At 45.5% G+C, this 15,337-nt stretch overlaps 1 protein-coding gene across 1 annotated transcript in view; it reads right to left on the bottom strand.

Annotated features, from left to right (window-relative positions):
• Positions 1-15,337, bottom strand: part of SLC7A10 (solute carrier family 7 member 10) — a 42,151-nt gene that overhangs the window by 3,864 nt on the left and 22,950 nt on the right. The window contains exons 3-8 of the mRNA XM_063410571.1: positions 9,035-9,186; positions 8,180-8,305; positions 7,078-7,231; positions 5,357-5,480; positions 5,158-5,261; positions 4,041-4,137 (exon numbers count right to left, since the gene is read on the bottom strand). Of these exons, the coding sequence (XP_063266641.1) occupies positions 4,041-4,137; positions 5,158-5,261; positions 5,357-5,480; positions 7,078-7,231; positions 8,180-8,305; positions 9,035-9,186 (757 nt within the window). The remainder of the gene's footprint in view (positions 1-4,040; positions 4,138-5,157; positions 5,262-5,356; positions 5,481-7,077; positions 7,232-8,179; positions 8,306-9,034; positions 9,187-15,337) is intronic.

The following is a 15,337-nucleotide window of genomic DNA, read 5'->3' as shown; positions in this document are numbered from 1 at the left end:
TTCTTTTTTCTTTATCTCTTGTAACTCCAGGATGGAGGGGGGTGGATGCCCTCTGATAACAGACCAGCTGTTAAACCAGGTGGGGCAATGTTTCTTATCTCTTTCATCAGCTGTCCACCCTCTGGGGGATATCTTCTGTTAATGGGCCATTAAGGCTCACCAGTGCCATGACACATTACACCATCCCATTGTGGGGAGGAGACAACCATTCCCTACCCAGATAAAAATGGGGACACAGGGACCCCAGATCATCCTCTTTTCCACTGGATTCCCAGAGGATGACTGGACTCATCTCACCACCACTGAACCTGTCTACAGGATCATCTCTACTCCAACAGAACCACATTCATTGCTTCAGGAGGACTTATTTGGACTGCTCCCAACACCCTGGCTGACAGGGTGCCAGGTCGTATTCCTGACTCCGTCAGGGTTTTCTAGGACTTCTGTTTGTTCACTTGGTGGTTGTGTTTTGTTTTTTTTTTGTTTTGTTTTGTTTTTTAATTTATTCATGCATTTATATTTTTTAATATTCCTAGTAAAGAACTGTTACTCCTATTCTCATATTTTGCCTGAAAGCTCCTAATTGCAAAATTATAATAATTTGGAGGGAGGAGGTTTTATGTTCTCTTTTCCAAGGGAAACTCCAGTTTTCCCTGACAGATACCTGTCTTGACAAACCAAGACAGAAGTTTAGCTCCTGTCTAAGTGGATCGGGGGAGGATTCAGAAGGGGTTGAGCTGAGGGGGAATTATCTCATCATTTATGCTTCTAACTGGAGATTCTTGTCAGTTTTGCTGATTTGCTGAATATATAAGAATTGTATGCACTTCATGTTACGTGTGCATCTTCATCGCTTTCCACCTAGCGAGTTGTGCACCTAAGGATCCTTATAAAGGTGATCCTTTAGATCGCCTTTATAAACGATCTCTTTTATCACCTAACTGTGTCTAGCTTGTGATTTTAGGACCAGGAAAAAGGCATCAATACTGTAGACCCAGGAGAGCTGGTCTGGGGGCCAGGGCACTGCTCCTTGAGCTCCCATCCCACTCTGGTATCACAGGGGCTGAGCACTCACCTGAGCACAAAATACCAGTGAGCACTGTCTGCTGGAGCCCAGAGCCTGAGGGAAACTAAATATCCAGATCCCTCCAGACAGTGCTCAAGATTTTGATTTGTGTTAATCCAGGCTCTCTGCTTATGTCCCTTTTTTCTTAATTAGCTGTTTTGACAGTAAATTCCTCCCAGGAGGGAAGGTTTTCTGCACCTCCAGCACCAGGAATTAAGCACCACCACAACAAAACATCATTGGTCCCTCCATTTCCCTATTCAAAGCCTTGCAGGCTTGGCAGGGGGATTTCAACACCTTGAACTGTCTCACCACAAAATGGATTTAAATTTGGAACCATTTTGTGTCGCTGCCACATAACATGGTCACTGCTCTCCCCTGAAGTGTGCACTGTGCCATGTGTGTGTACAACTCTACTGCCACTGAGGGGTTTGGAGGGACTGGTTATTTATCTAGTGTTAGATACTTGTTTATTATTATTTATCATTGTTAAATGTTTATTATTGCTAGTTGTTTACTATTGTTAGATACTTACCTGTTATTGAATACCTATTATTACTAGATATTTAGAATAGAAACGACAAGGAAAAGGCCTTGTCAAGCCTCTAAAGGGGGGAAATGATGCCTTAAGTTTTAGTTTTCATGTATTTCAGATTCTGTGCTGCCTAGGGGTGTAGTTCTGAGCTTCACATTCAGTGTCACTCAGTTCTCTTCACAGAGCAGGGAGGCAAAAAAATCCTTTTTCTGCTGGAGACCAAGAACAACAAGTACAAGATTTTAAGCCCAAAAGCACAAACAACAGTGAACTGAAGAGACAAAACAAGAAGGATGGGACTTCATAATCTGAAGCTGTAACTGGACAATTAAACACAATATCCAAATGGACCAAAATTTATAAAAGTGTGAGACCATTTTGGTTCCACTTTGGGTGTAGCCCTGGCCAGGCTCTTGTACTGCCCAAGGTCTTAGAGGCCTTTTAATAAATATCTACTTTATTCTCTTATCTCTGTCCAGTCTCTGTTCCAGGTCAGCCCTCCCAAGGCATCACAGAGAGAGGCAAGATTCCGTGTGTGGGTGACACTGATGTGTCAGATATACTCAGTGTGGGTGTCATCCCCAAGGGCTTGTGGCTGAAGAGGGGTGCTGCCCTCTACATGGCCTGGCCACAGCCACACAGCTGGGACAGCTACTCCCCACTTGCAAAGAAACTGCAGTCTAAATTTTACATTTATCTTGGCCCCTTGATTTTTGGGAGTAAAATAGTAAATCAGTAAAAATAAAGGTCTCACTGGTAGAGTTGAAATAACCGTTCTTTATGTACAAACAAACTTCTTTCCATGCAGAGTGCTAGTTGTGGTTCAATAGAAGAGAAAAGGAACCTGATCTGTTCATTAGGTTTGCCTAAAGTGCATGCCTGTTTGCTGTTGTAGCTGCCTACACTGTACTATTATTATCTTTCTATTTATTAAGAAATAAATATTTCCTAGAAGTATTTTATGTGCCCTGAGCTGCAGTGAAACACCTTCAAATGATGAATTAGTATGCCCTGCTCATTCTGTGACTTGCACTGTGATTCAAGGGGGACGGTGTGGCATGGGTCACTCAGCCCCACAGGCAGCTTGCTCTTGTTGGGGCTGTTCACAGAGGAACAGCCTCTGACACCCAGCCTGTTGTTTCAGCTGAGGTACCTTAAAGGACAAAGGAGTTCTGCCTCATGGGCCCCTGTAGAACACAGGATCCCAGGCTGCCCAGGGCAGTTTACCCCAAACCTTCGATAGACAAGATGTTTGTGATGAGGCACTAAGCCCCAGGAATGCTTTAAAAGATGCATATTTTGTCATAAAAGTGGAATGAGCAGGAGGCTTATGTGGTGAAATTTTGTATGGGTGTATTGTGCCAGAATTGCTGTTAGAGTCAGGAGACGTAAATCTGCATCTTTCTAGTGCAGCTGCGGTCAAACCCTCGTGGTTTTGACATCAGTGGCAAATCTGCAGTTGGCAGCCATTGATGCAGCCAAGATTTCAAGAAAATGCTCTTTGGGGAATTCCTTTGTTTGGGCCCTGTAGCCATGGACAGCAGCAATGCGAATACTTTTCTTCTTTATCATCTCTTATGCCACTGTAAAACCTATCAAGCATTCAAATTTCTCTACTGGTAAAAGCACATGAAGCTCTTTGTTTCAATAATGACTTCCCTTAGTCATTAGTATTGTGGAAATTCATACTGTCCAAAAAGTGAGTGGAATCTTTTTCCCATGGGATCACACCAGCCCCTGGATCAGCCCAACCCTCCTCACAGCTGGCCTGGGGTGTCTGATCTTTGCAGGGGACCTCTCATCTGCCTGATGTCTGCCATTCACCAAGGCATTACTCAGGGCCACTGCAATCATTGTCCCTACTTAATTTTTTGGCCTGTGGAAGGAAATACCTGTGGTCCTCAGAGAACTGCTTGACTACCCCTCACAAGATGTCTTGGTTGTTGAAAGTAATTTAGGAGCACTTTGTCCTGTCCCTGGGACCCACCATATCTCTGGCTTTGGTGGCAGGACCTAAGGCAAAGTTGCCTGAGTGGGATTAGCAGTGACCATGGAGATTTCCAAATGCTCATGGGAAGCAGGCAAAACTGGTCTAAGGAGCTTGTGTTTTCTTAAATGAAGTATCCCTGTTTCAAAAGACAGTCCCTATCTTTTGCTGCAGGACAAGAGTTAATGAGCTTACACTGCAACTCAGGTTATGAGGGAAGCCCTTCAGGTGTCAAGGGGATTGGGAGAAGGAGGAATTATTTCCGAGGCTGGAGGCTGCTTCTCTCTGGGGCAGTTGGAGCAGCTCAGCTGGCACCTACCAGCTGCAATCCAGGGTGACCCACTGCTCCTCTTCTGGCCTAAAACCACCTCTCAAGGGTTTTTCCAGCTCCTCTCTCAGAGGTTTGTTGTTTCTAGAAGCAGGCTGGGGAGGGAGCAGGGACAGTAACTTACACAGATGAGAAGGGCAGGGATGGGCGTGCAGCGCTTGACGTGGATCATGGCCAGCAAACTTGGCAAATGGCCTTCTCGAGCACCAGAGAAACATAACCTGGAAATAAGAGGAGTAATGATGAATCCACTGGGTGTGCAACAGCCTCTCCAGTCCCCAGTCATAGCACACCTCTTATCTCAACCACCTGCTTTGGTCCTCCCATGGAAGGGAGCTGTGGCTGCAGCTGCAGAGACAACTGAGACTGTGCCCCTGGGGAAAGGTGTCTAAACTAAACCCTCCAGTACACAAGGCCTTTAATAGCTAATGTCACCTGGGAGAAGATCTGCCCTGAGATGCCCAAATACCTCTGAGAACTATCTGCTGGCCAGCGTGGTCTCCTTACCCAGTGAGGGGTGAATACTCTGAAAGCTGTGTGGGCATTTACAGTGTCAAAGGGGGGTTGGATAAGGTTTGATATTCCTTAGCACTTCTAAGTGTATAGCCTGTTACATATGGACTCTGATTTGTTGCATCATACCCATGAAAGGGCTGGGATAAAAAACTTCCCCAAGGTACTTCAGCTGCTTCCTCAAAAAACTTCATAATTTCTAAATTCAATTCAGACAGGTCAGTTATTATAAACAGACTTTATTGATTGCAATCTTACAGATTTTACAGATTCTGGCCCAACTATCAGCAGTATGCAAGAAAAGTATCTTGCTTGAAAGGTGATTTTCCAGCATGGGCATGAAAACGCCTGGAACTGAGTACAGCACCAGGCCCTAAAACTCCTCTCTGAGCAAAGCACAGTTTAGCTGTGAGCTACTGCAACTTTATTGGTAAAAAATTACTTTGGTCCCATGCTAAAGCTGTGTTTGGCTCTTGCTGTGAATTATTCCACACCTGCAAACACTTTCAATAACTCAAGAGGATTAATTTGCAAGAAATTTCATGATTTAATATTACATTTGCTGGTTTGAAACAGAATAATTCATAACTGATTGTATCCAACACACCCAACAACAAACTCATGCTCTACAACATCCAAAATGTCTAGCTAGCATTTCTCTAGCAAATGCAATTAAAACAGCCCCTCCCCAAATTAGATAATGGTCATAAAATTGTACTCCATCTAACCTTGATGAGGTAAAAAGGTATCCATTTATTCCTCCAAATGTAGATAGGGCCACTGAGACTGGCATAACCCAGGAAAAATAGCCCAGTAACTTTTCACCAAATGTCTAAAGCAACAGAAGGCAGAGAAACTGAAATACACTGCAAAGCACAGCACTGAAATCAAAGTGTATTTTATACATCCAGGGAATGGTTTACTTACTACCGCCACAGCGTTGGAGGACAAGAGCTCTTGGGGTGACATGGCAGTGAAATATGCAATGTTGGTGAACGTGTACACAAATGTCACCAATGGGATGGATATGAATATGGCACGAGGTAGGTTCCTAATAAAAGAATTAGGAGGGTAGATAAGAAATTACAGTCATGCACAGCAAGACTACAACCACTGTGTGGGGCCCAGGGTGCTCAGCTGGGTGGGCTCGCTGGGGGAAGCAGGGCTCCCATCAGCTCTGACCCACTGCATGGAGAGAAGGCTGAAAGGGCTGTGAAATCCTCTGCAGGGAGCGTCCTGGGACAAAGGTGCCACCAGCTCCCTTTGGGCTCTTGATTGGGGTTGGCACAAGCTGTTACTGAAAAATGAAACATCCGTTTCACAAGAGCCCCGGGTGCAGGCACCGTGGTGGAATAACACATCTTGCTTTGCTTTACCTTTGCCTGCTCTGAAAAGGAGGGGGATCCTGTTGTTCACTGGTGCCCGGCCCATTGTGTACCATAAACCTGGGCTGGTCACACAATGGCAACGTGCAGCAGCACAGAGGTACCTGACCTCCAATCCACTTAGAGGTGCACACCTGAACTCTTCTGTATCTAACATAAGGCATTTTTCTCTGTGTGTCAGATTTCAAATAAAAGGTTCTAGAAAGAATGCTTAACTTTGTGAATTTGAATAGATTTAGTAAAAGTAGGAGGTGGTTTTGGTTATCCAATTTTTTTTAATACTTTAATTTCGCCACTAAGGCTACAACAATATTTAAAAAAAAGGCCATTTGCTGCATTCTCTCTTTATTTCTCAGCTAAGGCCATATGTACCTTCTTTAAAGAATAACTTTTTTATTATTCAGCTTTGAAATTGTGGTGGTCCCTCAAAATATTGTTGTTTATTAAGGAAACACATTTCCACAGTTCCTCCATTCCTGCCGAGATCTCTGGACGTACACTTTGCCACTCACTGGTGTGCAGAGATGCTCATAAGGCTGCAGCTTTGAGTCACTCTCAGCCAAGCTGTAATAGCTGACATTTCTTCCTCTTTAATTGCTGTGTGCATTGGATGCCCAGAAGTAACTAATGCTCCAAGAGCTGCTCATCATTCCACTTTATTTACTCAGGAATGTTGAAACATTTGAGCTTTGCTGAACTAAAATTCCCTTTCCCTCCAGCCTTCTCAGCGTGCTTATGAACAATCTTTCCAAGCCCTTCCCACTCCCAGGAGCAGCAGTGACCCAGTGTAAGTTGCCTTGGCACCCACAGCTGTGCTGGGGCAGAGAGTGCCACTGTCACTGCACAACCAATCTTCTCTTTCAGGTGTCTGTGGGAGACTTTTGGGTGAAAAAGCAAAGCAACTTCCAGGATAATTCAACTTTTTTATGACAAAGAAGATTGTGCCTGTAGATACTTGTGCGATATCTCACCTATGGTTAATTTTCTGCTGTGGAAGACTGAATATGATTGAATGGTGACATAAAGACATTGCCTTGTCTATAGGCTGCTTTGATTCAGTTCATAGCTTCTGCAATATTTTTTTAATTTCAGTGTTTCTGTAACTTGCCTGCTATCTGTGTTAAACAAAACTCTCTCTCCTTTAGAAAGGCCAGTCCCACAGACATGGAAAGACTTTGCAGCACCTTATGAAAGCAGCAACACCAGCAGAGAGCCCCAGTGCCTCAGCTCTTCAGGAGGAGTGCCATGGGAGTGGGTACTTGCCTGCGGGGATCCACCAGCTCTTCTGTTACATAGTTCAAGAAGTTCCAGCCACTGAATGCAAAGGACCCTTGAAGAAAAGCTAATGCTAAGTGTCCCACGGATGGAGTCATCCAAAATTTGAATGCATTGCTTGGTGTCAACTCTTTGTAGTTTCCTGCATAGAGAGCCAGATGTTAGGCCACGCCTACCCACCTCACACACTTAAAAATAGGTCATTTTATTACTTATTCTTTATTGGGACTGAGACTCCATGCTGCTCACATCACCATGGGCTGACACAGCAGTTGCAGTACTTCATGCAGGACAGTGTTCTGGTGAGGCAGCTCGTGCTCTACAGGCACCCTTGGCCACCCTCTGTGCTGCAGCAGCTCATGAGACCCTTTGTCACCTGCACTGTCTGAGGGTGGATCCTTGGCAGTGTAAACTCCCACCTGCTCTTAATGCAATTTTCTTTTACAAGGGTTTGGTGTTGTTTAGTAGAAATCCTTGAAAATCAAATGTCTATGGGCCTGAAAGATTTGTCAAGACTGTAGGACTAGTGCCACTGGGAAAACAAGTTTTCTGCTCTTTGTCAATGTCATCTTTCTTTGTCCTTTATCTGACTCATCATATACAGGATAAAAATATGATAGTCTTTTGTGCTTTTGGCTTTCCAATAACTAGTGAATCAGTGGGATATTTTTCACCTATGTTTAATCTTATAAGTGACTTTTTGTAAGAAATTGGACTAGTGCCTGGAATGAATCAGATATCTTCCTGCCCTAGGCAAAGCATCGCTCATTCATTTTACATGCAGAGGACTTCAAATTCAAGGAATGCACAACAGATTAAAAATTTTAAGTAACTATTCCAAAACATTGTGAGCTGCTCTCCTTTATTCTATCAAATCCCATGAGGTGGGCTGGAAAGGGAGGTTTCTAAGGGGATACAGCTGATTTCTCCCTTGTGTCATACTTTCCTCAGCTGTGCCAGTATGCAATTCCACAGCTTGGCAAAACCCAGCACACCTTCAGGTCAGTTTGTAAGGAGGAAACATTGCAGTAACTGGGGAAAATCAAGTCTATCAACAGCACCATACCAATGTTAGAGTCTCACAGAGTACCTTTAAAGATCTGTATGAAGCCCACAATAATGATAAGGGTCAGGGCTAAGAGTTTTCCTGCTGTAAATATATCCTGAATGCGCGTTGCCCATCGCACGCTGGAGCTGTTCACCCAGGTCAGGAGGACTGGAGAGCAAAAGACTGAATTCAGTGAAAATAAATTATGTTTATTCAAGAACATACAGTCAAAGTATTGAAAAACACACTCATATTCCTGCAGGGAGCTCTAGTGTGGCCAGTAACGAGGGAGCAGAGCAGCTCTGCCTTTCCCAGCTGCAGGGGCGGCCCTGGCACCACCAGCCCTTGGGTGCTGCCAGCTGGGGCTCTCCCCTGCTCCAGGGACTGTGCCTGAGTAGTGCTCAGGGGTGCAAGGACCATTGCCTCCTCACAGAAACAGTGGAAGTCTCCAGTCCTGGAGCTCAGGTTTGCTTCTGCCAGCTCCAGAAGTGACTAAAGTGGAGCTGGCTGCACACTGCCCTCTGCTCACTCACGTTCGAGAAGGTGAGAGAAGCCCAGGAAGGGGAAGGGCTCCAGGGGTGGTGGGTCACCTGTGCCAGGTGCCCATGGGTCTGCAGGGAGCACAGCACTGTCCCATCCCACATGCTCACCTGCCACCCCTTCCCCCGGATTCACAGGGCCTGGGGCGTCTTTGTGCCCCCCTCCAGACCACTGCACTCGCTGCAGGCAAGTGGAGAGGGACAGAATATCCCACAGCAGTGACAGTGCCTCTCCTGGGACCTCCCCACCGGCCTTTGGAGCTGTGGCCCTGACCCCAGCCTGGCTGGAGTGGCCCCTCAAGTGGTCCCTTGTAAAACCAGGGCAAGATTTGTGTGTGTGCAAGAAGCAAATACTCACGTAAACACACCATGGAGAGGATCCTAGAGGCATTATAGGGGGGAATACAGCTGGGGAAGACGGGCTGCAGGACATAGTTTGAGAAGGTCAATGCAATGACAGCCAGACTAGTTGGGTACATGATAAGCACTGCGCTCCACAGCAGCAGAAACCTGGAAAGACAAGGAAAAGCACAGGAAAGCAGTGCTGGTGCTGTGCAGGAGGAGATAACACACAGGAGCTCAGCTGTGCACAACACACCAGGGCTGAGCACCTGCACCCTGGTCACACAGAACAGTCATCCCTTTTCCCATGTTCTCAGCACAATCTGTATTTTAAATGAAACACTGTGAAGCAAAGCATGGTTTAGGAATGTGTGGAAGAGCAAGCATTATGACCAGTGGGCATGTTTTGATTTGACTCTTTGTTGAGGTGAAAGAAGCTCTGTTGCTCCTGGACTGCCCTGTCACCACACAGGCAGTAATCCCTACACTGAGAGCACCTCTGAAGGGTTTTGGCAGGGCCCTCAGCCACAGGCAGCAGCTGTGCTCTTGGGGCTGCTGGCAGCTCCCTGCTGGTCCCTGGGGGTTCCTTGTCACCACTGGGGCTGGCTCTCCAACCCGGGCCAGGGCAGATTAGTGCTGCAGTATTTTGTGATGGCTGGCTGCCCATCTTAAGGTGATTGCACCCAATGAGGTATTGTGCAAATATGAAGTGTGAGATATTTTGGGTTTTCATTCTGTGCAAAAGAAAAAAAAAGTTTAAAAGGCAGCAGTGGATCAGGTTAGTCTTTAAAAATATTTGAATTATAATTATTTCTGTAGTGAGAAGTAATCATTGCAAGAAAGTGAAGTTTTTCTTGCCATGTATATGCACACACAGATACACAGACAGTCATTCGTTCACATACATGCACAAATATAATGTGTAGGGATGCACAAATGAGGATTTGAAATTATATTTTCGAATAAGACAGTATAATTTTTATATTACTTGGGTTGCTCTTCAGGGGCTGCACCCACCCCATGTGTTCCCTGCTTCCAGCCCTGTAAATCTGGCAGGGCTGAGGGAGCCTCTCTCTGTGTCATTAACCTGGAGGCAGCTCTGCTTGCTGGGTGCTCCTCAGCTGAGCTGGGAAATGTCTCTCAGTCCCATCCCTCACTTTGCCTTCTTGCTTCTGAGAAGTATGGGGCAGTTTTTGTCTACCACAGTTGATTTGGTAAACCAGAACAATGTAAGAGCTGGGTACCTTCCCAACTGGCACTGGAGTTTTTTACAATAAACTCAGCAGGTTTTTTCTCCCTCTTTATTTTGTTGTGTGAATCAGTTTGTTTCCCTTCCCCCCAGTTTCTAACATTTTTTTCATTGTGGTTCAGAGCAGTTTTCTCCAGGGACTGCTTTGTGTTATTTGGTGATGTTGGTGATGTACCCAGCTTGGGACAGCTCTGCAGATCCTGCTTGCTGAGTTAACTCAGCTGGTCCGCACTGAAGAATAAATGGGACCTAAATACTCCAATAATAATTTGCTGAATATGATTAGGACACTGATGGTGCTGCCTGAGGTCAAGGTGTTCTGTATGGCTGGTTCTCAACTGGCAGGGCCTTTGCAGAGGCTACTGGGCTTTTCCTGTCATTTATCTTCACCCACATGAATTATGTCCACTGAGAATTGTGTAAAACATTCAGAGGGGAGGATGACTCTGAAAACACTATTTCAGGCAAAATTTGCCCTTGTTTCTCTGTGTCTTGGGTTGAAAAATGTAGCAAAAAATGTGTATTGTATTTTCATCTGTTGAAATCGGTTGGGAAATAGTGTTCTTCTATCCTCTTCCACCCATCCTCCTTCGAGGGACATCCCCTGTGAATGGGCCATTGAAGGCCTCTCACATGACTGATAACATCACCTCATCCCATTGTGGGATGCTCCACCCAGTGGGAGGAGCCAAAGCCTTTCCACTGAGATAGAACCAGCAATCCCAAACACCAACGGGAGCCAATTTTCCACTGGATTCCCAGAGGAAGACCGGACCCATCTCACCAGCACTGGACCCTTTTTTCTACAGGATCATCTCTACTTCACAGAACAACATCTGTCACTCCAGGGGGATTTATTTGGACTTGTTCAAACACACTGACAGCAGGGTGTCAGGTTGTATCTCTGACTCTGTCAGGGTTTTCTAGGATTTTTGCTTGTTTGCTTGTTTGCGGTTTTTTTGGTACTACTGTATTTGTGTTTTTTTCTTTCTTTTAATATTCCTAGTAAACAACTGTTATTCCTATTCCCATATTTTTGCCTGAAAGCTCCTAATTGCAAAATAGTAATAATTTGGAGGAAAGCGGGGTTTTACATTCTCCATTCCAAGGGAAACTCCAGTTTTCCCTGACAGATACCTGTCTTGCCAAACCAAGACACTCTGCTGTCGTACGGAGTGTGGTGTGGCTGGTATTGGGTAGAATATGATTTAATGGGAATGGATTGTTCATGACAGTCATGGAATTGAAACGCAAGATTAATAATGCAAATTAAAGCAAATGCATAATTTTAGCAGAGGGGGACAAAGTTACACTGTCAAATGTGAAGCTCAAAAGAGAGATGGCAGTAAAACAAGAAAGAAACTTGTCTGAGGTGTAGGCCCACTTTTGTCATGTTTCTACAGGTAAGTTTTATTAAAACCTATTTCTGAGAAAAAGATCTCCATGCTGATCACTCAGGTCATATTCACATCCCTAAAGAACCAGCTGTGGGGCCAGGGTGCAGCAGTGGCACATGCCATGTTGTCACAGTGCCAGCAGCTGCCAGGGCAGGATGAGGACCTGGAGCTGCCTGGGAGTGCCTGTCCTGACTCAAATGGCTTGTGGAGAGATGATGTTTTGCATGAGGCAGGGGGACAACACAGCAGGGCACACTCAGAATTACTTTGTTCTTCAGATGGAAAGTGGCAGCATTATTGCCCTGAGGGCTGAGCTATGGCACTGGAGATGGAACTCCATCCTACAGCCTTTCGCAGTTACTAGCTGTGATTACAAAAATAAGAGAAGTTAAATCTCTTGTTGCTCAGTGAGAAGTGATCAAATCTTTATTACAGGCTTGAGACCACTGAATGTAAGGAAAAAGGATGATGTCATTTGGTTTCAGTTTGGTATGGTCGGTTTTTGTTGGGTTTGGTTGTTTGGTTGGGGTTGTTTTCTGAACACTGGAGTTTGCATGAGAAATCAGAGCTCCTGCGTGTGCTGGTGGTGAAAGAGCTGGTAAAAGAACCTCTCTGCCTGTATTGTAGCTACTGACTGCATGGCCTGGCTGTGTTTGGTTGCTGAGCCTGAGGCAATAGCACATGGTCCCATCAGTGTGTGTATGAATGAGATAAAGTCTCCTTAGAGCCCATCTCTGTCTCAGAAACAGGCTGGAGTGGGTGGTACCATGTGCTGCTCTTGGGAAGGTGTGGCATTCATGTCAGGTGACAGTCATCCCTGGACCAAAACGGAATTTTTCTGCAGATACCTCTGCATACTAATTTCCTCAAAGAAATGAACGACATGGTTTTGTCTGGTTCCTAAATTGTCTAGTGGACTTGGTGAAATTGGTTCTCAAATTTGGGACGTGCCTATACTTCCACGGGGATCTCACATTAGGTGTGTTAAGGATTCAAAGCAGCCTGTGAAAATATAAAATTCCACTGTACCCCACTTGTGCATCATTAGCAAAAGAAAACAGTTTGAAACAGGTGCTATAGGACAACTCACCTTAGTACAGTTCAGGAAAAACTGAACTGGTTTAAGTTGGAGCCACTTTGAATACTGTTAATGCCATCCTACATTGCTGAAAGACTTACTGCCTTTGGAAAATTCAAAATTTTGCAATAACAAAAAAAGTAACACAGAAGTATATTTGAAGCATGTTATACTTGCAGTTTAGAGTGACACTTCCCGAAGCTTTGGTCAAAACCTCTCCGCTGACTGATTTTGATAAGGACATATGTCCAGTCACCAGCCTCTGCTAGCTGCAGCATTATTGCTGAGCATCCAGAAAAAGCTGTATTGGTCAGAAACACTCTGGAGGGTTTTTCATGAAGCTGATTTATTCACTGTCTTCTGCAAGAATACCTATTAAGTATTTTATTTATCATTTGGGGTAATGTTGCAAGCCCATAGGCACGGCAGCAGAGCTGTGCTCAGGGGCTCCTGCAGCACAGGCTGTGGCACACTCCCTGCAGTTAGTGTGCTCACACACAAATGCTATTTAAAACCCAAATGGTTCCTGAATAGACACGAAAGCAGAAGTCTTTCTCTGGTACCAGACCAGAGCTCAGTAATACTGCAACTCTTGCTCACCTCTTCCTTCTCCCCTGGACAGGGGAGCTGGGGAGTGTCTCTGCTCAGGGTTTTCCCCAGCCAAGATTTGCCATCATCACCACTGTGTGAACACCACAGCAGTGTTTCCTGCTGTCCTTGAGCTGCACTCAGTGCAGGGCTGCTGCTCTGCAGTGTCAGCTCCTGCCAGCTCAGGAGCTGGCCCTGCCCTGCCTCTGTTATTCCATTTACCTACCTACAGCACACCCAGCAATGTGGCTTTTTTAATAAAAAGTTCTGCATCCGGCTATCAATACTGCCAGATGCAGAAGCTGGGGCATGTTACAATCAGATAGTATTTCTCTGTGCCTTATATCTGTGCAGGAAAACATAATAAATGGGGGGATTTGGGGAGACAGGGACAAGACAACAGAAGTGGAGTTGTTGTGGTCTGGGTGGGTACAGCATGTGCTCTTATTACAAACACCTTTTTGTGAATACACCAAACCATCCCATTGGTCACTGGGAAATTTGGTGTGCTGAGTTTGATGTACTTGGCTGTAGAAGGATTAAATCAAAAGACAGAAGCAGTGTTTTTTATCTCAGGGGATAGGTGCAGGCCCCTTTAAGCTCAGACCACCTGTGCACGTGCCAGTGGTGAATGGACACTCCCAAGTGGAAGCTCAAGGTGCTTGTCAGAGCTCCCCAAAGCTGCAGCCTTTAGGTGGTGGCTCAGCAAAGTTCAGCAGGGCACGACCCCAGCTTGGCTTTACTGGAAAATATGGCCAAAGCCCTCATCAAAACCTACCTGATGGCTTTTGCCTAAGGCAACCCTTTGTCATTACAGTGGGATTGTTTCTTTTCTTGAGAGAAGAGCTAAAGTCTCCACACAGGAAGAATGGGAGCACTACTTCCCTTCAGATGTGCTTTTTTTGATACTGCTTGTGCATTTCCTGCCTTGGGAGGTGAGACTGTCCCCAGGTACATGTGGGTAGGGCTGTCCCCAGGTACATGTGGGTAGGGATCAATAAACTGGTGTGTAGTTTGTCACAGCAGATGCATGGCTTGGTGTTTGCAGGGACCAGACAAGTTCTCTGAATGACAAGGCAGAGGGAGCTGAGGAGCAATTCAAAGCCAGGTTTAGTTGTACTTGATTTCTAGGTAGTTTCATTTTCTCCCCTAGAAAGCACAATTCTTTTGGTTTTGTGGAACTCTCATGTTTCTGGCCTCCTTCACAGTGATGTTCCAGGGACTTGTGATGATTTGTGGGGTTCTAAGCTCTCAGTTCCCTTGTCCCTGCCTGCAGACCCTGTTCCTGTGAGCAGGCCATAGGGAAGCTGCTGCCTGCCTGCTGCAGTGCCCTGGAGAAGCAGGAGCTCTGCTGGGCAGCTCCTGCCCCCATGAGAGAACAAACCTGAGTGGAGCTGAGATTTGGTTAACCCAGCTGATGTTGTTGCCTCAGTCTGTTCTGTGATGTCAGTGTAATTTTCTGTGCAAAACAGGCCAGCAGTCAGAGGAGAGATTCCATGAACTAAAGGAACACAGACCTCATGAACCAGCCTAAGGCAATGGCTTAAGCTTGACAAGCATCTGAAATGCACCTTGTGACCAGGCATGTCTGCAATGCTGGCTGTGCCCAGTGCTGTGTGGCACGAGAGGACAGCCTTTGGGACAGGGTGACAGACTGCCTGTGTTATGCCTGTTCTGATTTGTCCTTGCTCAGCAGCCAGCTCAACTGTTAGAAGCTTGTTTTCCATCTCACATGAGAAGGAATACTCTGGTTTGGTGTGGGTTTTTTCCTTACTCTTTCTTTAGTTTTCTGTACTGGTGCTTATTTTTCTTAACTAAACCTCCAGCTTGTGGTATGGTCTCTCTACTCACAATGAGATTGCTGGTCAGAACATTCTGGTGCTTCTCTAGTAGTCTGTGAGTACAGGCTGACAGCTTAACTTATTGTGTTGAATACATGAAAAAGTGTACACTCAAACAAAAAAGATAACCTCCTTTCACTTGTTCCTTCCTCACTTAGCCACACTA

This window comes from Prinia subflava, chromosome 13 (genome assembly GCF_021018805.1).
Source record: "Prinia subflava isolate CZ2003 ecotype Zambia chromosome 13, Cam_Psub_1.2, whole genome shotgun sequence".
Classification (NCBI taxonomy): Eukaryota; Metazoa; Chordata; class Aves; order Passeriformes; family Cisticolidae; genus Prinia; species Prinia subflava.
Note: the sequence above shows the minus strand (reverse complement) of the source record. Positions and strands in the feature narration are given on the sequence as shown.